A 27,658-nucleotide genomic window follows, 5' to 3' on the forward strand; every position below is an offset into this window, starting at 1 on the left:
ATAATGCCAGACGATTCCGTGCAAACGTCAAATCGCGCCTAACTTCAATCAGTGTTGCCAAGGCTCAAAATATAAATAGTGGCCCTCGTAATATCGTAGAAGATGAAACAAACACAAATTCTATTTTATCTCTTGTAATTTATCTGTAGTTTTATAGATGTATTCTGTTTATACATGTACAATGTGACAATTCCAAAACTTTGTACAAGTTGAACACATGCTAATAAATCAAATCAAATATTTACATAGCTTCCATACCAAGAGTACATAGCACAATTCAGTGACCTATGGGGATTAACATGGGCAGTGGTAGCTCAGTCGTTAGGGCATCTGACTACCATGCGAGAGACCCGGGTTTGATCCCCAGCAGGGTAAAACTCACTCAAACATCATATAAAGTGGGTACGTGGAGGAAACTTGGGGGTACAGGTCGCCAGGAGTGTGGTGCTGATCACTAGAGGCACATATTTTTGGTAAGTAAAAAAACAACATTTTGGTACAAACAATAGAGTCTATTTCGGGTTCAAAAGTGGTAAATAATATAACATTTCGGTGTTGTAGTGGTGAATAATCACATCAAAAGTGATATATAAAATGACATTTTGGTTTTGAAATTGTGAATATAATCCTAAATTTGATTTAAAAACTGCCTTATTACACAAAGTAAACTTATCCCTTCTAATAGCACATTTATGTAGTTACCAGAGTATTAAGTTTACTTCTGTGTAAAGGGGTCAATTTTTGCTTCTCGAATATTTACAGCAGAATTAATCAATTTTCCATGAATTGCATAACTCACGGGATACTTCAGACTTCAGAAAGTGTCGCGTTGGTATATAAACGGTAAATTTCCTGTTTAAGAGTATATTTCGCATTTTGCAGTTCATTTCGCATTATTTCGTGACAAAACAGCATAGGAAAATGCACCTCACATCTTTCAGAAACATGAAAAATGAACATTATAGCATGTTATTTCATATTTTGTGTTTTCGTCAAAAACTAAATTTGCATGCCTCTACTGATCACATCACCCCTACCTTCAGCCGTGATCAAGAAAGTGTGGGGCCATAACTCCAGCCCCCCAATATGCCTTTATGGCATGGTGCAAAAAAAACAACTGGGAAGCACTAAAAAAATAGGGATTAACATGCACAACATGAAAATAGGAATACTGGGTCCAAATACAATGTTGTTTGTGTGATCAGTTCAATTACGGAAGAGATTGTATCATTCCTGTTCTTCAGATTTTATGCCAAAATTTCTTGTACTGCTAATCCCTAGTATTTAAAATGATTTCTTATGTAGGTTTCCATGAACCAGCTGTAATGTCTTCATAGAAATGCCATTGTCCCATGACAAACACAGTTTTAATTAAACTATGAAGTATTTTCCTGTCTCTTCCTTCATTCAAATATGAATTGATATTTGTAGCACTGCCTGTATAGTCTCACTTAAGTTCTTTCTTCCAGTTCAACTCTGTCCTTCCGGATTGACGGAATTGAAAAAGGTGGTTGACGACTCAATAGCCAACACTCACTACATACATGGCAGGCAAATCGAAAGGAACGAAGGTGAGATTGAGATTAAAGGTATTTATTACACACATTCACAGTGTGCATACAATCCATGGTTTCCGTACTTGCCAGGTTTTTGGAATGAAAATATTTCTTTCATGAACCAGTTTCTTATGTGATATATCCTACATAAAAATGTATTTTTGTTAATTTATTTGGAACACTGAATCAGCTTAATTCTCTTGAATAGCAAGTACAATTTGGTTATTAGCGTTGTAAACTGGAACAGAATGGTCTCTAAATGTACAGGGTGTCTATAAAGTCACTTAACATTTCTGCATGAACAGGATTTATGGTACAAAGTACAATATGTACTGAAACATATATTACAGTAGGACTGAAACAAGTATCACTTGAATTTGTTGACCAGGTTCTTAATAGCCAGCCTGGTGGGGCCTGATTTTCTGAATTTCCGAGTGAAGTCCGTCCGCACCTGTTCATACGTCATTCCACGCAGACAAGCACAAACAATGGCTATTCTCTCTTCTATAGAGTACATTTTATCAGATCACTTGGAAAAAAGAAAAGATTTGTCATTAGTTCATTGAAATGTTAAGCGACTTTATAGACACACTGTATTTAAAATTGTAAAGAAAATGTGGAAAAGCCAGTTTCTTCATTCTTTTTTTTCTTCTCGCTCCCAAATGAGAGGGAATTTTACAATTGCAGTTCAAAAGTGATGGGAGTTTTTTGTTTTGCAGTAATTTTTGTAATAAATTTCACTAATAGCACCCTTGGCGATATGACAAATTTCCATCTGACTATGATGATATTTGGAAACTCTGCATTAGGGAGGGGAGAGATTAATTGTTACTCTTATCAGTAGAGCCCGGAAGTTCAGGCATTTATTTTCGTTAAAATAGGCAGGCAAAAAGGCATTTATAATGTGGTAAATAGGCACTAAAAATAAAAAAAGGCAAAATAAACTGAAAAAAGGCACATTTAGAAGTCGATTACTTTTATCTATTATTTCTGGCAAAATGTTAAAATCTAAATTGGGAAGACTAACTAACTAACTAAGCTAAGCGTCAGGTCAACCTTGCAGCAGGTTTTAGCATATGTAGATCCAAACGTGTGCGCAAGAATATAGTTCCACTGAGACGGGTTCTATTCCGACACAACTGCATACTTGCAAGAAAACAGTTATTTAATTTGTAATATACAGACAAAATAATACATTGATTAGCAGGTATGGACTTAATTGGTTGCAATCACTGTGCAGACGAACTTAGAACCGCAGATTCGCCAACTCGAATCTGTATTGCGTTGAAGAGACATTGAAACTTTAGAGCGAGTCGAGCGAGACTGAATGCGTTGCAGAGCGCGTGAAATCGCTGATACCAGTGTTGCACATCCCACTATTTTAACCCTATGTTTATTGTAGAGCGGCGAGAATGGCTGAATCTCCTGTTCAGCGCGCGGTTTTACCCGAATGTTATTTTGGGCTTCATCCGAAAGGAAATGTTCTTCAAAGTCAAGCAAGTTGTTTTAAATGCATAATCCTCCTTGCGGCAACAAGATCAAAGTAAAACAGGGCGTGAGGTGATTTGCCGTCAATGTGCACACGAATTGTATCACGGGTGTTGAATGATTTGCGGTTTGAGTTTAGCAAGAGGAAACGATTGTTTGTTGTTTGACGACAAAAGAATCTCCGCGGTATTAAAATATATCGCAGTGAGAAGAAACATGTTTATTATTTGGACGAGACGTCCTTCAACTCGGTGAGTGGGGGAAGGGGGAATAAACCATGGAAGGATACCACCATGCAAAACCACCGCCAGGGCTGAAGAAACCGACGATGAGGGGAAGGGGGAGGCTTATTGTTTCACCCACTGGCGGCAATGAAAGCTTTGTTGAAGGTGCATATTTACTTTTCAGCGCAAAGAAAGGGAAGGGTGATTATCAGCAACAAATAGACAGACCAAGATTTGAATCCTGGTTTAGTGAAGTGATTCATAAATTGAAACCAGAGTAATAGCGACAGACAATGCACCTGATTGTATATATCACCAATAACAAATCATGCTTTTTTGGTGGTACAACTTGAAGTGCGTGTGTCTTACAGTAACGGATGTATTGCGAACGAAGCAACCAAGTTTTTCATAAATCTATTTCTTTCTAAACCAAAAACAATAATTTGTCATTAAATTCAAGAGGGGCCTATCGTTGTTTACTTTTATCTTTGTTTATTTTTATTTTTGCGTGCTCGAAATATACACACATGCTCTCATGTTTAGAAGTTGTTTCGCTCTTATATTAATGACACATTTATTAAATAATATATGCGCAGAAAGTACTTTTAAAATGTTATGTTTCAGGAGACAAAGAGAAGCAAAAATACAATCCACTTGACATGCATGCGGGTTTTGATGTGTTGTGCGGTTGGCAATACTGTAGATTTTCTCAGTGTCTCCGATGTAAGCAGCTCGGCGGTTGAGGAAAGACTGGCACGGAAGATTCTGAGCTCAGTTCTCGCGCAGATTGATACATAAAACCTGCTGCAAGGTTAACCTGACGCTTGGCTTAACTCTCTAGCCTTCTTAAACCCGAAGGTTCATGGCTGCAGCAACACAGGCCTTCCATCTGTCCCTATCTTGAGCAAGATCTATATACTCTTTTCCATCCCTACCGATTTCCTTTAGGTCCATCTCAACGTTGTCCCTCCATCTTCATCTTGGCCTTCCTACAGGTCTCTTACCATCTGGTTTCCCAACAAGAATCCTGTAAACTCCTCTTTCCTCTCCCATTCGTGCCACATGGCCTGCCCACCTAATGGCCGTGTGCACGAACGAAGATCAAATTTTAAACTCGGATCGGGAAAGGATCACTGGAAAATTCCATTGCACGAAGACGGTTCAACACTTGATCGCGATCTAGGAACATCAAAATGAGTTTATCTTCTGAAGGGCCATTCGCCACCGTTTTGGTGGCCGATCCTGGTTCACGATACTGACGCTTAGACTGCAGGCAGTTGTTTTTTAATATAAACGAAAGTGATATCGAGGGCGTGCAAGCGCTAGAGATGTTGGATGTACAATGCTGATAATTCGAGAGTTGTGTAAAGTAAACTAAAAACTGCCAAAATAATAATAATAATTTGTGGTTCTGTGGTGCAAAGTCGAAATGTTTCTAAATACTGTACTTTCTATCCCAGAACACAAAACATGTGCAAGTGCAAGGTAAATTAGAACAGAGCAATGTTACGATATTGCTACATGCTGTTGCTACACATGACAATATAAATATATAAGAATTAAGAAATGAAAATTTCAAATACTTACCACAATACAGTAATAATAATAATAAAATATCTTTATTGAGCGGGCGAGTTTCAGCGTATGCTGTTCTCTCGCGAATGCATTTCGTAAGGCATTGAAGTCCCGTAGAAGAAGGTTCCATGCTTTATCCTTATTCTTTTGTCTTATGCCGTCAGTTCTTTTTTAAGATTATTATTTCTTTACACCCTACTACATCCTTGTATTCGTCGACAAGGTTGATCAGTACATTTCTCAAATTCAGATACGTTTGCGGCCCGAATTACTTTCTTCTCCTACACGTTGATACTTTAACACATCACACTATTCGGTGGGGTTCTTGATTGTCATTTGTTTTAGGCAACCAATCAGGTATAGCCTTACAAATTAATCTCGGATCATTTGAACGGAATCTCTTGAACGTCGTTTTTCGTTGGTGCAATGCAAATCTTTAAACCACGTTCATTTAGAGTGGATCAAAATTGATCCCGCTCATCTGAACTTCGAAATAATCGGCGTTGGTGCACTCGGCCATCTGTCTTCTTGATTTAATTATTCTAATAATATCTGGACATGAGTACAAATTATGTAGTTCTAAATTATGTAACCTTCTCCACTCACCTGTCTCCTCATCCCTTTTAGGTCCAAATATTTTCCTAAGGATCTTATTTTCAAATACTCTCAATTTATGTTCCTCTTTCAATGTAAGGGACCAAGTTTCACACCCATATAATACTACAGGCAAAATTACTGTTTTGTATATTTTAACTTTTAGTTTCTTAGATATTAAACGAGAAGACAAAAGTTTATGAAGAGAGAAGTAACATGCGTTTCCTGAATTAAGCCTACTTTTTATTTCCTCTTTAATATAATTTTCATTTGTTAATATTACTCCTAAGTATTTGAATTTGGAAACTGGTTCAAACGAGTTGTTATCAATAATTAGATTTTGATTATTACCTAACACTTGGTTTCGGCCTGTAAGCATATATTTAGTTTTCTCTTTGTTAACTTCCAAACCTATCTCTTTAGCAGTTTTGAAAAATATTTTAGCATTATTCTTAATTGCATTCACATCATCCCCCAGTAAGTCTACATCATCTGCATATGCTAACAACTGAGTCACACCATTTAATTTTAGTCCTTCTTTAGTTTCTTTTACCTTCCTTACAGCATATTCTAAGGCAAAATTAAAGAGCAATGGAGATAATGCATCTCCTTGTTTTAACCCATCATGAATTGTAAATTTGTCAGACATATTAATACCCACACGAATTTTACTTTCTGTTTCACTGGTGCATATTTTTATCATACTAACAAGTTTCTTAGGTATTCCAAACTCTACTAATATATTATATAATTTATCTCTTTTGACCGAATCATATGGTTTTTTGAAATCAATGAATAGCTGATGGACATTTTGAATATATTCCCACTTTTTTTCAAGTGTCTGTCTGATGTGAAAAATTTGATCTGTAGTTGATCTGTTACGTTTAAATCCACATTGATAATCACCTATAATTTCATTAGCGTATGGGGTTAGTCTTGTTAAAATAATGTTAGACAATATTTTGTATGTTGTTGAGAGTAGAGAAATTCCACGGTAATTATTGCAGTTCATTTTATCACCTTTTTTAAACACAGGAACAATTATGGATTCTTTCCACTGTTGAGGGATTTCTTCTTTATTCCATATTAAACAAATTAATTTATGAATTTGACATATTAATGAATTTCCACCATATTTAATTAACTCAGCTGGTATTAAATCAATGCCAGGTGCTTTGTTATTCTTTAGCCGTTTAATAGCATCTTTAACTTCAGTCAAGTTAGGTTCTGGAACTAAAGGTTCTGCTGTGTGTACTTCATTTACTTCTGATTTATCTCCTACGTGCACATTTAAAAGGTCATTAAAGTAGTTCTTCCATCTATTTAGAATATCGCTTGGATCAGCTAGAAAATCACCATCTTTATCTTTTATCAAGTTTACTTTAGGTTGCCACCCCTTTCTAAATTCATTTACACCTTTATATAAATCTCTGATATTTTTATTTTTGCTGTTTGTTTCAATTTCGTTAATTTTGCTTTTCAAGTAATCTCTTTTTTTACTTCTAAACGTGCGGTTAACTTCTCGCTTTATTCTATTATAATTGCTTAGATTTGTATCATCAGAGTTATTTAACCACCTAAGTCTAGCCTGATTTCTTATTTCTATTAGATTATGACATTTATTATCAAACCATGGCTTACTTTTTCTTGGTTTATGGTATCCTATACTTTCTTTAGCTGCTGATTCTATTGCATTACGTATGTGCTCCCAATTCTTATTTACGTCTGTTTCATTTATATTTTCATCATCATTTAAATCCTGCAAAACATCAAATCTATTTGACAGTTTAATTTGGTAATCTTTCTTAATTCTTTCATCAGTAAACTTTCCTGTATCAAATTTTAGAACTTTTAGATTTTGTTGCTTATGATTTATCACTGAGAGTCTTTCTCTTAATTTAGCAATTACTACCATAAATAATGGTCACTGGCACAGTCAGCACCTCTATGTGTACGAACGTCAATTATACTAGTATGCCTTCTCTTATCAATGAGAATATGATCTATCTGATTATGAGTTTTACCATCTGGAGAAGACCAGGTATATTTATGGATATCTTTATGTTTAAAAGTGGTACTTTTCACAATTAAATTCTTGGAGGTTGCAAAAGTAATCAATCTCATACCATTATCATTACTTAATTCATGAAGACTTTCTTTACCAATCGTGGGTTTAAATGTCTCTTCTTTGCCAATCTGTGCATTACAGTCACCTAACAGAATTTTCATATCATACTGAGAAAATTTATCAAAGACCTGTTCTAACTCTGTATAAAAATCATCTTTAGTATTATCATCTTTATCTTCCGTTGGTGCATGTATGTTTATTAAAATAATTTTACACCACCTACCCTGTAAAACTGCATATGATATCCTATCATTAATAAATTCTACTGTTTTAAGAGCCGAGATAATTCTATTATTTATGAAAAAGCCTGTTCCAAAATTATGATTTTCAGTACCACCATAGAAAAAAGTATAATTTTTAGTTTTACAATTCCCTTCTCCTGGCCACCTAACTTCCTGGACAGCTACTACATCTAATTTATACTTCACTATCTCATTAACTGTGCACTGAAATGCCCCAGGCCGGTAAAGGCTCAGAACATTCCAGGTGCCTAATTTAATATCCTTATTCCTAACGTAGATCTTATTCTTAGTCCAGGGACCTCCCAAAGTAGTCCCCACCCGGAGATCCGAACGGGGGACTATTTTACCTCCGGAATATTTTACCTTGGGAACATCCATGGCCTTATATTTCTGTTTCTTGACATGTCTTTTTACAGTGCAGAGTTGTCAGCTCTACGCCTAACCCCCAATATGAATGGAGGAACTACTACACAAGACAAACACAAACATATTAGACAGCACAATTACTACACAAGACGAACACAAACACATTAGACAGCATAACTACTACACAAGACACACACAAACACATCACAACTATAACACAATATAAACACACACACACCACAACTACTACACAATATAAACACACAGACACACACACACACACACAAATCATTATTAACACATAACATAATTAACACAAATTATTACCAACAAAAATTAATTTCAATAACGCACAACATTCCTAATTCACTGCCGGGTCAGACGGCTGAAATAAACAAGTAAACAGTCGCCAACCCGAAACGATTAATAAGCAAAACGTCACGCCGCCACAGGAGAATTAAAACCTAAGTGGTTTTCGAAAAGGGACAGTTGCTGGGAAGAGCATTTCAATTTTCTCCGTAGTGATTGCACATAACTACAAGGTGCTTTTTAAGTTCTAAACATTCATTGATAGTCGTCTGTCAGAGAGAATGTTTTTCATAATAGAAAATGATCTTTCTACTTCGACAGAAGTTATTGGAGCATACATATAACAAGCTAATGTAGCTGGACTCATTTTGGTAACAGCATTTTCACCTTTTAGAATATCACAAATTGTTTTCAATTGTTTCAAGTCCTCATTTGCACTCACTACCCGTTAGCACTTTTCCGCAACAGCTCACCCCTTTTCTCCTGGCACTTCCATCATCTGCTGCATAGATTCCTCGAAGATTTTCATGGATGCTATAATTGTAATTGTCTCTGGCAATGCACCATAATGTGCAAAAGTAAACTTGAATAGCACAGGAGTTTTTTCACTTCACGAATTGAAGCTGCTTCATTTTCTGGAAGAGCATCGATCACCTCACTGATTTTTTGAAGGTTGTTAGCATAATATATAGCTGCTGATATCCAGGTTCCCTATCTCATCAAGACCGGTTGCTGAGGTAAACTGAGCTCAATCGCAACTTCCTGAAATTTTTGGGTTTGAGAGGGAGATTTCAGAAATATCTTCTTTGTGTTCGAAATCAACCTGTTCACTTCAGCAGTCAATCATGCACAACAAATGTTAACCGAAAGGCAATATCCTAACTCAGCATGAAATACTTTTTTCTCACACTTTTCTCCTTCAGCAATGTTGAAACATGCATGAGTTCAATATTACTTAAATAAGGTGAAAATTATTCGCATAATAAACGGAAGAAAAATAAATGCCAACAACGTTTTTTGGGAGAAAAATAATTTATATACACATTTTTTTAAAAAAAATGTCAAATTTCATTGAAAGAGGCAAAAAAAGGCATCATAATTAAAAATAGGCAGTGGGGTTCGAAATAGGCAAAATAGGCAAAATGAAAAGACTTCCAAAACTTTCGAAACAACATAAGAAACATATATCCGGAAGAATTTTATCAATATATGCAGTAGATAAAAAGAGGCATTTTGCCAAACTTCCGGGCTCTACTTATCAGTATCCACACATAATGGATTTCAGTGGTGTATTCTTCCTGGTAAACCAACTTTTTTCATATACATAGAAATTTCCAGAAAATTTGAAGTTGCATGCCTGCTTTGGTGTTTCCCATTTTCTTTTTATTATATCTAATTAATATATACAATCAATAAGAACTGTTGCAGTAAACCAGTGAAATTTTCAGAATACACTGACACTGATTGTATATTAATTTATCGGTACATTTGCCCAATTTTACCACTGTAACACTTCTATGAATAGTCTGCAAGAGAGAGTGCAATTTGCCGATTTTGTTTTCATTAATATAAACGTGTAATCCATGTACTGTGCTTTTGTACAATAAATGTCTAGTTATTATATTTCTGTTTCTAGTGGAAAATCCATTGCAGAATACATTAATCAATGAGTGTCTCTTTTTAAAATCTTAGATTGGCCCTCTAAAGTTTCAGTATAGCATTAACCCTAGCTTACGCATGCTATACGAGAAACTAACTTACCTGATGGGAATGGAGGGTGGAGGCTCACAGGCCCACTTCTTTTCACTAAAATTCAAGAAGCCATTTTTTTTATTGAATCACTGCTTCCTTTGTTTTTATAAGTGCAGTCATTTATTAATTATAATAATTACAAAAAATACCATCACTAATAAAAATAATAACCAATTATTCATGAGTGTCAGACACATATTTTATCATTCACTAAAACTTACAAAAACAATATTTATTTTTCATTGATGCTTTTTTTGTTTATTTAGATGCAGTTGTATATTAATTACAATAAATACAAAAAATACTATTATTACCAACAAATTGTACAGTGTCACTAGCATTAGTGTCTGGAATAACAAGCATCCAAAGCGAAGTAATCTCTAGAGAAACTGAATTAGCAACATCTCATTTACTCCACATGGAGCTGACAAGAGCTGTCATTTCTTGGACGAACGCTATTGGTGGGGAAGGTTTCTGGGGACGATTTATTGGACTCCACGTGGACCTGACATGTCGTTATTAGGGGAAAAACTGATCTTTCTGAACTTTCTTTGAAGTAAAGTTGGGTTGCTTTCAAGACCAGCACTTTAACTAACATTAGCAAGAACAAGAAGAATCAATTATAATGTAATCATTGTTTTTAAATGTTATGTATAATATCTTCATACTTGTACCTATTCGAAAATAATTATTAACTGTAATGTACTGACATGTTCCATTCCATATGTGGAAAACAACCACTGTACGTGGTCAAGGGAATGAAATAAATCATATCATATCATATCATATCATGGCTGATATGCTAAGCAAATGAATTATGCCTCCTTTGTGCATATGAGTTTTTATGAACAAAAGTAATACAGAAATATTGGAAACACACTAGGGAACAATGTAATTTATTTTCAATTTCTTAAAGAAATTTCAGTTGAAAAATTGAAAAACGAGAGGTGGTGGGCCTGACAGCCCCCTCTCGGGTAAACTAGAGTAGCATTAATATCTGTTCCCCTACTTGTTACAAAGATGACCTTTTCATTTAATATTTTTGGATTCATGGTAATGATGCTTGTGACTTTTACCATACACAGCCCATGCTGCAGCTATAGGTGAAGTGGAGAACAGGGTGATTCAAGCTATGGAAGGAACACTGGAAAAGCATGCTAGAGAGCAAGACCAACTCAGAGGTAAGTCTTTATTTAGTGTTCAGAGATTGTCATAGGCAAGGGTACAGTGGGAGTGTTGATAATGAGATTTCCATGTAGATCTTGTAAAATTTATGTCAAACCTTGAAACATAAGGCAGACAAACAAAAAGTTAACTTCACTTTAATGTTCATGTAAAACTTACCCCAACTGTTATGAGCACACAAACATGCAGTACTTGGCTTTTTATTACTATGTATTCAGGAGAAAAAAAATCTTAATTTATGAATATCTATATCATTATTGAAGTGATTCACTCTCTCCCAGCATTTTCATGACACCTGCTAAAAATTTTAAATGATCTTTTTTGAAAACATTTTAGTGCAAAATTTCTCTTTACGCTCCCTAGAAATTTCCCTCACACCCCTAGTTAAAAGTTCTTGATACATCATTGTAGTATTGACTTGTACACTTATGCAAACTTATTGCATAAGTGTAATTAATTTATTAAAATATTATGTCAGTTAAGTACAACATTTTCTTAATTTGGATCTCTGATGTTTGTATTGATTGGTTGATTGTTTATTTTAAGTTGCTTTTCTGACCCTTTTGATGGTGGTATAGTAACAAAAAAGCAGAGAGAATTAACGTAGATACAGGACTGAGATTAGATTCTTAAGAACTGTAACTGTATATCTTTTTCAATTACAGCCCAAGTAGTATCTGTATATCTTTCTCAATTACAGCCCAACTTACAGCCTCTTACCAACTGGCACAGCGAGGAGGAATCCCAAGTGAACTGGCCTTTGAACAACTCTTCCCAAGAATCATGATGGATGAAATGTTTGTGGGATTGTTTGCCATTCTGCTTATTGGAATAGTCTACTTTGGGTGTGCCAGTATATCATACTATCTGTACCATGCTTAAAATTATTTTATTTGGGTCTTTTCTCTAAGGATTTGTTTTGTATGTAATATGTTATGTAACTCCAAGTTTGTGCAATTACAGTAACTGGTTTTGGCATATTTATTTTTCTTCCCGAGTGTGTCCAATCTACACAATCTGATGTTTCTATAAGGACAAGCTGCATGTTCCTTTTTTAAGCTACCTACCCAGTGACTAAAAATTACGAGTCCGCGATGTCATGCAGAGGAGAAGCAAATCATGGATTCCATTGCGATACGAGTCTTTGGATTTTGAGTTAAACCCTTGGACTGCGGTCTTGATATTGTTAAAGCTCTCAAAGCACCTGGAGGAAATGTTACGTTTGTCAGAAATCTGGTAGTCAAAGAGCACAGGGTCTAGAGACAGAAACTGGAAGGAACAGAGCTCTTACCCCACCTAGTACAGCCACCTGGGTTGAATTACCTATGTGTGGGGAGAGGGGGGGGGGGCAATGACAGGAATGTTTGAGCCAAGCTTCATGCAATCACTCCAGTTACCAAAAAGAGAGCTCGGTGGTAATGCCCCACCCATTTAAAAGCAATTTGAATTTGAATTTTATTTTCTTGTGTTGACCCTTGATTAAAAGGGCATGGAAAACGTCAAGATACATAATGAAATAATAATTAGTTTAGTACATCGTAACAAAAAAGAAGAAACATTGTGTAGTACATTACATCGCTACACCAAAGTAAAAATTGAAAAATACACTTCATTACACTACAATAAAAATAAAAACACATTATCATTGTTGCATGATTGAAATAAGAATACAATTAAAATACATATTGTTTAGTACATTAGCCTTGTATTGTCTTGTTCCATGAATTCTCTGATACTGTAGAGAGCTCTCTCTGTCAAATATTGTTTGTATTTGTTTATTTTTTGGACATATCAGTTTTATGTCATGAGGCAGCTGGTTGTAGATATTTTCCCGGCATTCATTGGTTGAGATATTGGTGATTGTTTTTAGATATTGAGTCTGTGTTGGTTCGGTAATAATTATCTTTCCCCCTTGTATTGTGGTTATAAAATTTGATACAGGAAAGTTTACTGATGAAAGAATTAAGAAAGATTACCAAATTAAACTGTCAAATAGATTTGATGTTTTGCAGGATTTAAATGATGATGAAAATATAAATGAAACAGACGTAAATAAGAATTGGGAGCACATACGTAATGCAATAGAATCAGCAGCTAAAGAAAGTATAGGATACCATAAGCCGAGAAAAAGTAAGCCATGGTTTGATAATGAATGCCATAATCTAATAGAAATAAGAAATCAGGCTAGACTTAGGTGGTTAAATAACACTGATGATACAAATCTAAACAATTATAATAGAGTAAAGCGAGAAGTTAACCGCACATTTAGAAGCAAAAAAAGAGATTACTTGAAAAGCAAAATTAACGAAATTGAAACAAACAGCAAAAATAAAAATATCAGAGATTTATATAAAGGTGTAAATGAGTTTAGAAAGGGGTGGCAACCTAAAGTAAACTTGATAAAAGATAAAGACGGTGATTTTCTAGCTGACCCAAGCGATATTCTAAATAGATGGAAGAACTACTTTAATGACCTTTTAAATGTCCATGTAGGAGATAAATCAGAAGTAAATGAAGTCCACACAGCAGAACCTTTAGTTCCAGAACCTAACTTGACTGAAGTTAAGGATGCTATTAAAAGGCTAAAGAATAACAAAGCACCTGGCATTGATTTAATACCAGCTGAGTTAATTAAATATGGTGGAAATTCATTAATATGTCAAATTCATAAATTAATTTGTTTAATATGGAATAAAGAAGAAATCCCTCAACAGTGGAAAGAATCCATAATTGTTCCTGTGTTTAAAAAAGGTGATAAAATGAACTGCAATAATTACCGTGGAATTTCTCTACTCTCAACAACATATAATATATTATCAAACATTCTTTTAACAAGACTAACCCCATATGCTAATGAAATTATAGGTGATTATCAATGTGGATTTAAACGTAACAGATCAACTACAGATCAAATTTTTCACATCAGACAGACACTTGAGAAAAAGTGGGAATATAATCAAAATGTCCATCAGCTATTCATTGATTTTAAAAAAGCATATGATTCGGTCAAAAGAGATAAATTATATAATATATTAGTAGAGTTTGGAATACCTAAGAAGCTTGTTAGTATGATAAAAATATGCACCAGTGAAACAGAAAGTAAAATTCGTGTGGGTATTAATATGTCTGACAAATTTACAATTCATGATGGATTAAAACAAGGAGATGCGTTATCTCCATTGCTCTTTAATTTTGCCTTAGAATATACTGTTAGGAAGGTAAAAGAAACTAAAAAAGGACTAAAATTAAATGGTGTGACTCAGTTGTTAGCATATGCAGATGATGTAGACTTACTGGGGGATGATGTGAATACAATTAAGAATAATGCTAAAATATTTTTCAAAACTGCTAAAGAGATAGGTTTGGAAGTTAACAAAGAGAAAACTAAATATATGCTTACAGGCCGAAACCAAGTGTTAGGCAATAATCAAAATCTAATTATTGATAACAACTCGTTTGAACCAGTTTCCAAATTCAAATACTTAGGAGTAATATTAACAAATGAAAATGATATTAAAGAGGAAATAAAAAGTAGGCTTCATTCAGGAAATGCATGTTACTTCTCTCTTCATAAACTTTTGTCTTCTCATTTAATATCTAAGAAACTAAAAGTTAAAATATACAAAACAGTAATTTTGCCTGTAGTATTATATGGATGTGAAACTTGGTCCCTTACATTGAAAGAGGAACATAAATTGAGAGTATTTGAAAATAAGATCCTTAGGAAAATCTTTGGACCTAAAAGGGATGAGGAGACAGGTGAATGGAGAAGGTTACATAATTTAGAACTACATAATTTGTATTCATGTCCAGATATTATTAGAATAATTAAATCAAGAAGACTTAGGTGGGCAGGCCATGTGGCACGAATGGGAGAGGAAAGAGGAGTTTACAGGATTCTTGTTGGGAAACCTGATGGTAAGAGACCTGTAGGAAGGCCAAGACAAAGATGGAGGGACAACGTTGAGATGGACCTAAGGGAAATCGATAGGGATGGAAAAGAGTATATAGGACTTGCTCAAGATAGGAACAGATGGAAGGCCTGTGTTGCTGCAGCCATGAACCTTCGGGTTTAAGAAGGCTAGGGAGAGTTGGAGTTAGTATTGTGGTTGTGTAATTGGTTATTTTTAGTCATGCTTCCAGTATTTAGAACAAACGTTATAGCCTTATAGATGTATAGGGAGTATATTGTCATTATTTGAAATGAAACCTCTAGTTCCACCAAACACACATCTATCGTGGCCACAGGTTCTGAATGTTGGCTATGGTCCTACTGGTTCTCAATGCCAAGGTTGTGGAAAAATGTTAGTTTCTCATCACATGAGCTAATTAGACCGGATTTTTAGGTTCTAAAAAAATGTGCTTTTAGGTTACTAAAAGAGGCTATAAAAATCCTAAATTAGGTCCTAAAAATATTAAGTTAGGCTCGAAAAATCCTGAAGTAGATTAAAAAAAAATTAAAATAGTTCAAAATTCCTGAAAAATGCTGATTAGGTATAGTCATCGGCAATGAAATTGGGTCACCTATATCCTGAAATACGCACTATCTTGCATAACTTTATGTGTTGCTTAACCCTATGGTGATGGCTGAACTTACCATTGGAAATTTGCTATTAAAATCACTCTTCGTCGCATAGTTATGCATCAATCGTTTTTTTCATGTTATCCACAGTCAAACTCCGCATTTTTGTCTGTGAGGGTCATCTTATGTGCTGAAAATAATCTTTCAACAAAAACATAGTCAGTGGTGCAAGCTTCAATGCTGAAATGTTAGTTTACAAGGCATGAATACCACTAAGCACCGAAGTGACTTGTAAGTGAGCAAAACCACACAGATCAGACAACTTTGAATTGTACAGGTAACAGTGGCACCAGACATTTTGCTTTGTTTAGAGCTTTGAAAAATCACCATGGACTTGGAGGAAGGAAAATCGACAGAGTGTACGTTTCAAACACTTCGTCATTGAATTTTTTTGTGACCAAACAAAGCCAATGTACTAAAAAATATGTATTTTAATTGTATTCTTATTTCAATCATGAAATATTGTAGTGTAATGAAGTGTATTTTTCCATTTTTACTTTGGTGTAGTGATGTAATGTACTACACAATGTTTCTTCTTTTTTGTTATGATGTACTTAACTAATTATTATTTCATTATGTATCTTGACGTTTTCCATGCCCTTTTAAACAAGGGTCAACGGAAGAAAAATAAAATTCAAATTCAAATGACTCTGTGTGACATAAAAATTCTGTAAAAAGTTAAAAAATATATAAAAACATAAAAAAAGGCTTGATTTAGGTGCATAAACCTAAAATATGTTCTAACAAGCAAAATAGGTTTTTTAGGCACTATAAAATTCATCAGTTGTTGCATTTTTTAATGAAATGCTAACATAACTCATTATTTCTTACATACCTGTAAAGGAAAAATAGGTTAAAAACATAAAATCCGACGTCTAGTGATAATTCACTTGATGAATTAAATGCCACATTCATCAGATTTTTCTGCAGACAACTGGTTTGAACCATCATCTGTACCTGAGTAGTGCCATTTCATAGGATGCCACTCAACAGCACCTACTGAATTCGTAAAGCTTGACCAATTCCCAAAATTTGGAGAAATTTGATGCCCTAAGCCCATCGAGTTTGAATTGAGTCTTGTTTGAAGTCCACTTCTTGCCCAGACAGGCCAATCAGGACTACAGTTGAACCTTTAGACCGCCGAGCGGGTTTTCGAAAGTAACCTCTCTCTGGCTGCCGCCTTTGCGCGCGATTTTTAAATTTTACACTTATTTCAGAAAAACGTTATATCTCGGAGACTATTTGAGCAATCTACTTCGGGTAACTTTTGTTTTGCAGCTAGAACATCAGGGCATGCAACTGTGTAGGAATCAAAATGCCAAAGCCAATAAGAGGGGTTAAGTGGGCCGCAGCCCCCAACTTTCAATGAAAAAATCATACAAATGGGGAGTTTTTTCACATATTCGATAATGTAATGCACCCAGGAACATGAAATAACTGTCATTCGGTTGAGAAAGGACCATTCTTTGAAAATATGGCTAAAGTTTACCTCTCCTTCCAAAAATAGCAGGGAAAGAGGGGCAAACTCCCCATTTCTATGATTTTTTCATTGAAAGGTGGGGGCCACGGCACACCCAATCTATCTTATTGGCTTTGGCATTTTGATTCCTGCATGGTTGCATGCCCTGATGTTTTAGCTGCAAAACAAAAGTTACCCGAAGTAGATTGCTCAAATAGTCTACGGTTATAACATTTTTTCGGTTTTGCCGAGGCCTTTTGGTGCAAATTTTAAATTCGTACACTTATTTGACACAAAATGTTATAACTCGTAGACTTTTTGACCATTCTACTTCGGGTAACTTTTGTTTTGCAGCTAGAACAACAGGGCATGCAACCGTGCAGAAATCAAAATGCCAAAGCCAATAAGAGGGTTTGGGTGGGCAGCGGCCCACTACGTGGGAACCACATGTTAAATATATTAGTAGTAAGTTGTCTAAAGTTATTTATTTTCTACGGCATCTAAAAAATTTTGTACCTGTTGACTATATTAGAACTTCTTATTTTTCATTTTTTCAAAGTATTATACTTTATGGAATAATCCTTTGGGGGAATTCCTGTCAGGTCAATGAGGTTTTGCTATTGCAAAAGAAAGCCATCAGGGAGATTTCAGGTTCTTCTTATAAAGAACATTGTAGACCTTTGTTTATTCATTACAAAATAATGACTGTAATAAATTTATGTATTTACTCTCTTTTGATTTATACTAAAAATAGGTTGCCTGAATTGAAATATAAACAAAATGTACATAATTACAATACAAGGTATAACAGAGAACTTTACTTATCTCATCATAGATTGTCTAAGTCATTAAATAGTTATGAAGTAATTGGCCAAAAACTTTTCAACAAAATTCTACTCTACTTGCATAATGAATCGTTACAGGGTTTTAAAAACAAATTGTACAACTGGTTAGTTTTACACCCATTTTATGATATTAATGAGTTTTTTGAATGTCTAGTAGATATATGATTTAGTTTTTTTACATAATTTAATTGGCTTTGCATAGCCTATAGGTTTCACACTATTATGTGCATATCTTAACTATTGACTTTGTCTATTGCTGTACTTGGCATAATGACAATAAAATTTTATTATTATTATTATTACTTTCAATGAAAAAATCATAAAAATGGGGAGTTTTTCAAATATTTTATAATGTAATACACCCAGGAACATGAAATGATTTTCATTCGGTTGAGGAAGGACCATTCTTTGAAAATAAGGCTAAAGTTTGCGTCCCCTTTTAAAAATAGCAGGGGAAGAGGGGCAAACTATACCCATTTTATGATTTTTTCATTGAAAGTTGGGGGCCGCGGCCCACCCAACCCCTCTTATTGCCGTTGGCGTTTTGATTCCTGCACGGTTGCATGCCCTGATGTTTTAGCTGAAACACAAAAGTTACCCGAGGTAGATTGGTCAAATAGTCTACAAGTTATAACATTTTTGGTCAAATAAGTGTACACATTTAAAATGCGCGCCAGCTTCCATACGTAACTTTGGAGTCGAGGGGGGGGGGGAGAGGAGTTCTGGGTGGGTGGGTTTTCTTCCACATGACATTTCAAAGTTTTATCTGAACATCTGCCAGCATTTACAACCTCACATACAAGTATGAAGGTGCTAAAAGCACATGTGACCCATTGGCCGAGTAAAGGTTAAAGTGAGATCCAATCCACTATGTGCCTCCACCAGGTATCGAACCCAAAAACCCCTTGATAACAAGATGACGAAGTTACCACTATGCCATCAGGGAGACCCTTCATTGATTGATTGGGGGATGAATGGTGATAAGATGAAATTGATGAAGGGACAATCACAAACGCAGGATTATACTGGCTGAGAGTTTGATTTATTTCCATCCACTTGATCATATAAGTACAAATAGCACTATGGTATGGGATACGTCAATTACATGTATAATTTTCTGTACAAAGGAATTAACACATACTTATGCATATTAAAAAGAATAAAAGCGTATAAAATAGCATAAAAATAGAAGATAAATCAAGGTTATGTCTATTAATAGAGAAAAATCAAAGGGTATGTCTATTAATGAAAAATATGATCTAAGTATTCCTCTGTGCTATAAAACAAATACTTCATTAGCAAGCTCTTTACTGTCATTTTAAATTTAGTTGGATTATGATTCTTGAATTCCTCTGGCAGTTTGTTATAAAGTTTTACACCTTGAAATCCTAGGCCATTATGTGTTTTGGATGTGCGGACAGTAGAAAGGTGGAGGCAGTTATGCATACGACTGCTGTATTTGTGTATGTCCAGATTTTTTGAGAAAATTTCAGAATTTGTATGAATAAAGTACAATGTTTCTAATATGTACAAACATGGAAGAGGTAATATTTGAAATTCATTAAAAATTTGTTTCGTTGGGCTTGAGAGGGATACATTTTTCATAATTTTTAATATCCGTTTTAGCCAAATCAAAATTTTCTGCATTTTGGGTGAACTGCTCCAGAAAGAGATACCATATGTAAGTACAGGTTGAATCTGTCCAAAATATACTGTCCTTAAATCATTTAAAGATAAAACATTTCTCAGAATTCTCATCATGTAGCAGAGTCTGCTTAACTTTTGAGTTAAAATAGTAATCTGCATGTCCCAAGACAGGTTTGTGTCTATCCATACTGCTAAGAATTTTATTGCATTGCTTTCTTTGACGACTTCATTGTTAATAATTACAGTTAAGTTTTCTGTTTGTTTTACTGGATTAAAATTTATTAGAACTGTTTTATTAACATTCGGGGAAAGCTTGTTGTTGTTTAGCCAGGTGTTTAGTTGTGTCGTCGTCAAAACGGAATTCTTTTGAAGTTGCTCATGTTCCAGGCTTTTTAATATGTATCATCCGCAAAAAGTATTGTTTGAAACTCTGATAAAGTTTATGGAAGATCATTTATGTAAAGAAAAATAAAACTGCTCCTAGAATTGAACCTTGCGGTACACCTGGATTGAGGAACAATTTGTCTGATTTGATTTTGTTAATATCTACATACTGACATCTGTCTTTTAAATAAGAGTCCAGAAGACGTAATGATGTATACAGTGGCGTACGCAAGGGGGGGGGGTTACGGGGTTTAAACCCCCCCTTGAGCTTGTGAAATATTATGAAAAGGGCTGTGGAAAAATATTTAAATGGCCAATTTACCACATTCAAAGATCTGGGACAATACTATTACTATTACTACATCTACTACTACTACTACTACTACTACCACTAATAATATTAATAATAATTTGAATTATTATTTCCATGTAGCATGGAGAAAAGCACAGCATTCCAAGCACACGCGTCTTTCAGAGTGATGCCTTGAAAATAAGCACAAGTTCTTGAAAGTGAAATATGGGGGTAACTATGATTTAAAAGAGAAATAAAATGTTTTGTATTTCAGTTGCAACAATGTTCAATACTCTGGCGTACGCAGTTTTTTTTGGGGGGGAGGGGCCGGAATAGTAAATGTGGATAACACATGGCTTCGTTTTGGAGGGCAGGGTGCATAATAAAATATTTCGTATTTTTGGAGCTTTTCAGTCTACTAAAATTGTATTCAAAGACAAAAATGGTAATCGGGACTCACTTTAAAAGAGGTTTCGTATTTACACTTTGATTTTTTAAAGATCTTAACGGATTTTTATTTGAAAATTCTGATTTTCTCAAAATTTTGGTAGGGGCTGTAGCATCATCGGTAGAGGCATGCATATTTTGTTTTTGACAAAAAAAAACGAAATTTGAAATAACACATTGCAATGTTAATTTTTAAGGTTTCTGAAAGGTGTGAGGTTCATTTTCCTACCCTGTTTTGTCATGAAATGATGCGAAATGAACTGTAAAATACGAAATAGACTCTTAAACACGAAATTTACCGTTTCTATACCGACGCGACACTTTCTGAAGTCTGAAGTATCCTGTGTGTTATGCAATTCACGGAAAATTTATTAATTTTGCTGTAAATATTTGAAAAGCAAAAATGGACTCCTCTATACAGGAATAAACTTAATATTCTGGTAATGATTTAATGTGCTATTAGAAGGGATATGTTTATTTTGTGTAATAGTGCAGTTTTTAAATATATTCACATTTTTAAAACCAAAATGTAATTTTATATACCGCTTTTTCACCGCTATAACAGCGAAATTTCATTTTATTTACAGCTTTTGAACCCAAAATTGACTGTTTTTATACTGAAATTTTGCTTTTTTATTTACCAAAAGTATGTGCCTCTAACCATCGGCCAGTGTTCAACGAACATGTAAATTTTTTTGTGTGAACAATGAGAATTAACTAAAGAAAGTTCTTGGTTCGTTGTTAGAGGCTAATGTATAGACAAAGGCTAGGCGGACAAGAATACAGTCACCAGTCTTCCTTCCCATTGTATTATTTACCGCAGCACGTTTGAATGTCTCTCTTTAAAATGTCTCACCTTGTTGACTAGACAATTATTCAAACGACAATAAGCTTAACTAGTGGAAAATGTTTTGTTGGTAAGAACAGTGAGACAATCCAGATGTGAATTATCGAGGACATTTATGCGGGGAAGAAGCCGGAAAAATTCCAACCAATTTCGGGAATCGAATCCGGATCTCCCGCGTGATTGTCAGATGCTCTACCGACCAGACCACCGCAGCTTCTTGGATGAGTTCCATACTTTAATTATTTCAATTTATTTTAATATATTTTCTTGTTTTATGGATTTTCTTCACCCTTAAAATGTCTCACCTCGTTGACCAGACAAAAAACAAAAACAAAAACAAAAAAGGTCCCAGGATTTGATAAAAATTGAATGATTAGAAAGTAATTTCTTTCTATTGTTTTCATAAATGGTATATTTATGTAGATCTCTACTACATAATAGTAGTAGTGGTGTTAGTAGTATTATTAGTAGTAATTCAGCTAATTAATTAATTATAAGTATTATTAATTAATTGTGATTATTATTATTTAATTAAAGTATAATAAATCAAAGGTAAAATTAAATTTGGAGGAAGTTTTAGAAATAACCCCCCCCTTGACGAAATCCTGCGTACGCTACTGGATGTATATGTGTGTGTGTGTGTGTGTGTGTGTGTATGTGCACATTTTTGTACATAGGCACCTGCAGGAATCAAGCAAGTCCCCCCCTACTGATTTTTTTTAAAAAATCTTACATCATCTTGTGGCATGTAAATGGAAAAAAAATTGTGAATTCCCTTTAGGCTCAGGGAGTTGGTATTTGTGCACAGATAATAAAAAGAAGAGTAGACAATGATGAAAGCATTTCCACAACCAAGGAAGATAGTGGGAAGAAGTCACTGAATTCATTACAGACGATGGCAAATTATATTCTAGCTATAATATTTCTGTATGTATGTCTCTGGTCAAATATCAACCCTTCTAACTTACATTTCTTCCTGCCTAAGTAATGGAGGATAATGAAGTGACTTGATCAACATCTAGGTTATTCATCTGCAATAATTTATTCTCTTTAATTTTCCCAAAGATGGCCAAATTAACTTCAAATAAATTTGGAGCAATAAAGAGGAAAATAAAATACGAGATTTTTTTTTAATTATTTGACCTATAAATATGACTACAAATGTCACGCTTCAGGATGTAACCTTGATTCCCCCTCCCTTCTCCCACCCTGTTTTTTTTTTGCATGCACCCATGTACATGCATTTGTCTACAAGTGCAACAATTCTATTTATATTATTTAAGATATTCAGGAATAGAACCCAACCAAAGAGTATTTAATGATTTCCCGATTGATGCCAAATTACAATTGCCAATAATTAGAAATAGAAAGCTTGAACTTGTGACAGAATCATGTTTTGATTTGTGTTGCCATGGGTATTAATCTAAGTAATACATTTTGATGCAAATAATAACCAAATTAAGGATGGTATGGAAATGTGGTGTGAACTAAGAAAGACGTGTGTAAAATCCAGATGGGACCTACTATCTGGAAGTCATATCTCTCTGTCTCTCATTAGATTTTTAAACTAGAAGGTAAGATATTCAAAAATTAATTACAGTGCTACAATGAGTTGAAACAGGCACTTGTCACACCTGCCACCTCTTCTCAACTCCAACTCCACCTATGATGTAAATTCGGAAGATAATAAGATGGGAGGGGGATTCCGAGGGTGGAATGGTGCTCTAGCCAACAACAGCTGCTGATTCGGACACAGCTTGGGGCTAGTGGAGTTGAAAGGTGCAACAAATGCATGCTTCAAATCGCTGTAGCACCATGTTCAGGAGCCATATTGCAACTTTCACTTTGTAGAGGCAACATTCACCGCATAAGACAATCTTTGGGAGATTTCAGACTGAAACTACATGTGACACATGAGAACAAGCCAGTCAGCAACAACGTTTCACACCACAGCATCATGACAGGCTGAACAAGCCTGCATTTGTTTGGTGAAATCCTCAAGCGACATGTGCTGCCTGTCGTTTGTCACATCAGTGTGGATTCTCCCTAAAACTCAATGCTATTTGAACATTTTGGGCCTATTTATTTCAGTTTCTGACTCAGCTTTAGGACTATGGTGTACTAGGGCAGTGTTTCTTGACTGCCATGCTGTGAGAGTTTGTTAGATCCTGTGATAACTATTTGAAACCCAATTGTATAGTAGTCGACAAGCCTAGACATGTACCACATGGCATGATTTATTTATTAATATTAATGTATAAATTTCAAAAAATTAGAAGGAGGTAGCATTTTTGAGCAGGGCATGAAAAAAAGGTAAAAGGTAAAGGTAAAGTGTTCCCCTGTGCATAGCACCACGCCATGAAGGCGTATAGGGGGTGTGGGGGTAACGCCCCACACTTTCTTGATCCGGTCGAGAGTGGGGGTGATGTGATCAGCATCACGCCCCTGACTGCCTTTACCCCCCAGGGTTTCCCCCAGGTACCCATGTTATTCGACGCTGGGTGGACGCCGGGGCCGCTTCCACCGTTAGAAAAGTTCCCGGATTTGAACCGGCCGGGGATCGAACCCAGGACCTTGAGCATGGTAGTCAGACGCGTTACCGACTGGTAAAATGAATTTACCACGCTCAGGGTCTCACAATGGTTGAAAACCACTACACGAGGCTTGCTCCATGTCCAGGTTTAGCAGCTATTACATGAATTTGAATTTGAATTTGAATTTGAATTTTGAATCAAATTATACATGATACACTTGAAAGCCAGAATACAAATAGTTTATGCTAAATACAAATGTAAATGGGTTTGATTCTATATATTTGATTTTAGATATAGTTCAGGAAAAAACTATAACTGATGGTACACTTGATAAGTGTGTTAAAAAATGTATCAATATTTTCTTCCTTTCTTCTTTTCTTTACATTCAATGTTCTTATGCCAAATTCAAACATTGAGATTTATTAGGGCTGAGTCGATACAGTTAAGCAGAGTCTAATTATCATATAAATTATTCAATATTCAAAGTTTCTTTTAAATTTGCACCAGTTTGTATAATAAAAACTGAATTTTGTTATAACATGTAATTTAATAATCTGATGTTATTTATTAATTTAAAGCAAAATATCCTGGTAAATTTATGCATATAATTACAGTGGAATCCTTATTTTTTTTTAAAAAAAAAAACATGGCTCGACAGCCCTTGAAGGGCCTAGGCCGATCTCCCGACTGCCAGTCTCCCTCCCACAATCCTACCTAGAGGTATGGAGATCTTCAACTGGTATTGGGGTGACGTCGGGTCAGCACATCGAACCCACAGCCATTATAGGAGATTTCTGAGACCGGGTTACGTTACTCACTCGTAGCTCCCCAATTTCCTCACGATGGTCGGTTGCCACTGGTCGTATACACAGGCTGAGAACCCAGGTGGACTCAAACCTATGCCGTCGCGCAGTTGGAGTCCAAATCACAGCACCTTAGAGTGAACAGTCAAGGAGGAGGACGGAATCCTTATAGAACATTAATATTAATCAATATTTTGAACAACTTTTAATTATTACAATTTTCAAGCATTTGTATTGGTATCAGTGGGAATTGGTGAGAGTATCGGTTTCGGTTCAAAATGATATCGGAATTGAATTGTTGTTTTAAGTTTACTTTATGCACGGAAAGGCTAATCAGGACTGGACCTACAGTTTAAAGTGGGATCCGAACCACTATGTGCCTCTACCAAATATCGAACCCAGGACCCCTTGATTACAAGGCGACGACACTACCACTGCACCATCGGGGTATTTATTATATTATATTTATATTATGTTATTGTACTATTAGATTCTATTAACAAAATACATACAATACTACTGTAAGTTATGTGGGCGTGTGTATACTATGTAGATGTATTTAATAAGAAACCATCCATTAAAAAAACTGGCATTTTTGCAAGTACTGCTTATGTGTAGCTATGAATTCCGTATTGAAATTTATATTTTAAATGTAGATATTAGGGTCCTTTAACAGTACAGATAAATGAAAGCTGTTGAACAAGAAAGATGCAGTCATGTAATTTATTTTCGTCGAATTGAATCACTTTGGGAGAAAAAAAAAACGGGAAAAATTCCGTTTTTTCTTTCAACCACTTCAAACTATTAAATTCACGGTGTTATATAAAGGTGTAAATCTGTTCACAACACTTAAGTGTATCCATGGACGTCCGCAGGATTTTTTCCAGGTGGGGCAAAGGAGGCATATTTTCTCCCCATAATAGTGATCTCCCCTCAAAAAACAGTATTTCAGTATGAAATTATCATGTTTCTTCAACGAATTTAGAATAATTAACAAATTGCTGTGACTGAAAATAAATTATGTGTAAAATCTATAATTTTTAGGTGGAAATTCATTTTCCAGCGGGGCCGTACCCCCCCCCCCCCCTCCGGATGTCCTTGAGTGTATCAAGCATGGGCGATGGTATGGTAGGGGCTTGCTCACCATGGAAAATGAGTGGCGAATATTTTTTTGGAAATAAAGCATTTCCCTTCTGGTAAAGCGTTGTCTCCCCCCGGGGAAAGGGGTTTGTTTGTTTGCTTCTCCTGGGATAAAATGTTTGCAACATGCATCGCATAAAGCAGAAACGAGCAAGGTTATTAGAAGTACGAGTGCCAAATATGTTTATGAGTGTTTCTGTTTGAAACACGCGTCTTTTTCACGAGACGAAATGGATCGACAATGACAAAGTTTACTTTATTTATAATTTATTTATCTAGATTAGCAGAAATACGTGACCTCATAGTCGCTTTAATCAAGATCGTATGTACATAATTCAATGTTGTATTTGGCAGTGGTCGATTGCAGAAGTGACATAATTATGCATACCTAATGGTCAGTCGGCTGTGTATGTGCTCTAATATTTGTGTAAAACTTTGAATATGTTAAATCATATATGTGCCTTGTTTCGTAAAACGTGATTTTTTTTCCTCTTTTTGAGACCTTCGAACTTGCAAAGAAACTCGCAAGATAGCAGATTATACGGTGCGAGTACCTGTTAAATTCTGAGTGCAAGGGAAAATCTCCATCATTGCAAACGAAAAGAGCGCGCGTAAAGCGAAGTTACTTAGGTTAGAAATAAAATTAATAACTTATTGAAGTCACTATCTATTTTTTTAATCAAGAGGCATGTGCATATTTGTCGACTCATTTTAGATTGTTACATGCAACATATCGGTTAAAAGCTTAATTGCCAATTTGTAGGAAAATACGTAGTATATTTGATACAGCGGGAAAATAATGTTACGGTTATTAAATCGTTGTGTAGAGGAAAATTCTTGAATGAAATGTTTATTTCAAGAAAATCAAATACGCGTGTGTGTAGTTACAGATACAAGTAGCAATCTTTATAGTAAAATAAGGCAAAGTTGGTTTAGATTTATGGGTGAATGCACAGAAAGCTTGGAGTTTATGACAGTTGTAAAATGAACCAAATGTAAGATGTAGTATAACACTTCTATTGGATAGAGTAGAAGAGGTAAATATATTAATTACTGAATTATTTTTCCCAAGTTGTGATTGTTAAAATTGAAACTAATCGTGGCACACAGGAATTGTTACATGGTTCAATTTCTATTGATGCCTTGGTAACAGTTTCATAGATCGGAGACACATTAAAATCGGATATTTTGTTTTTCGCATGGTTCGTACTTACCAATTGTGTATTGCAGAACATAGTTCAAGGTGCCATTATGCTTTT

At 35.1% G+C, this 27,658-nt stretch overlaps 2 protein-coding genes across 7 annotated transcripts in view; both read left to right on the forward strand.

Annotated features, from left to right (window-relative positions):
• The window catches only part of LOC146004676 (uncharacterized), a 66,107-nt gene extending 53,724 nt beyond the window's left edge, over window positions 1-12,383 (forward strand). For both annotated transcript variants that reach the window (XM_083143599.1, XM_083143600.1), the window contains exons 21-23: window positions 1,470-1,571; window positions 11,320-11,415; window positions 12,120-12,383. In XM_083143599.1, coding sequence (XP_082999725.1) covers window positions 1,470-1,571; window positions 11,320-11,415; window positions 12,120-12,301 — 380 coding nt within the window. In that variant the 3' untranslated portion in view covers window positions 12,302-12,383. The remainder of the gene's footprint in view (window positions 1-1,469; window positions 1,572-11,319; window positions 11,416-12,119) is intronic.
• Window positions 12,384-26,588: 14,205 nt separating this feature from the next.
• LOC146004688 (kelch-like protein 23) overlaps window positions 26,589-27,658 on the forward strand; it is a 29,635-nt gene continuing 28,565 nt past the window's right edge. Inside the window, exon 1 of one of the 5 annotated variants that reach the window (XM_083143624.1) lies at window positions 26,589-26,793. The gene's annotated coding sequence lies outside the window, so the exon portion shown is untranslated. Of the gene's footprint in view, window positions 26,794-26,818; window positions 27,030-27,071; window positions 27,437-27,658 lie in introns of those variants that run through there. The other 4 variants (XM_083143628.1, XM_083143629.1, XM_083143626.1 and 1 more) reach the window with 4 other exon arrangements.

This window comes from Lepisma saccharinum, chromosome 22 (genome assembly GCF_977018435.1).
Source record: "Lepisma saccharinum chromosome 22, izLepSacc3.1, whole genome shotgun sequence".
Classification (NCBI taxonomy): Eukaryota; Metazoa; Arthropoda; class Insecta; order Zygentoma; family Lepismatidae; genus Lepisma; species Lepisma saccharinum.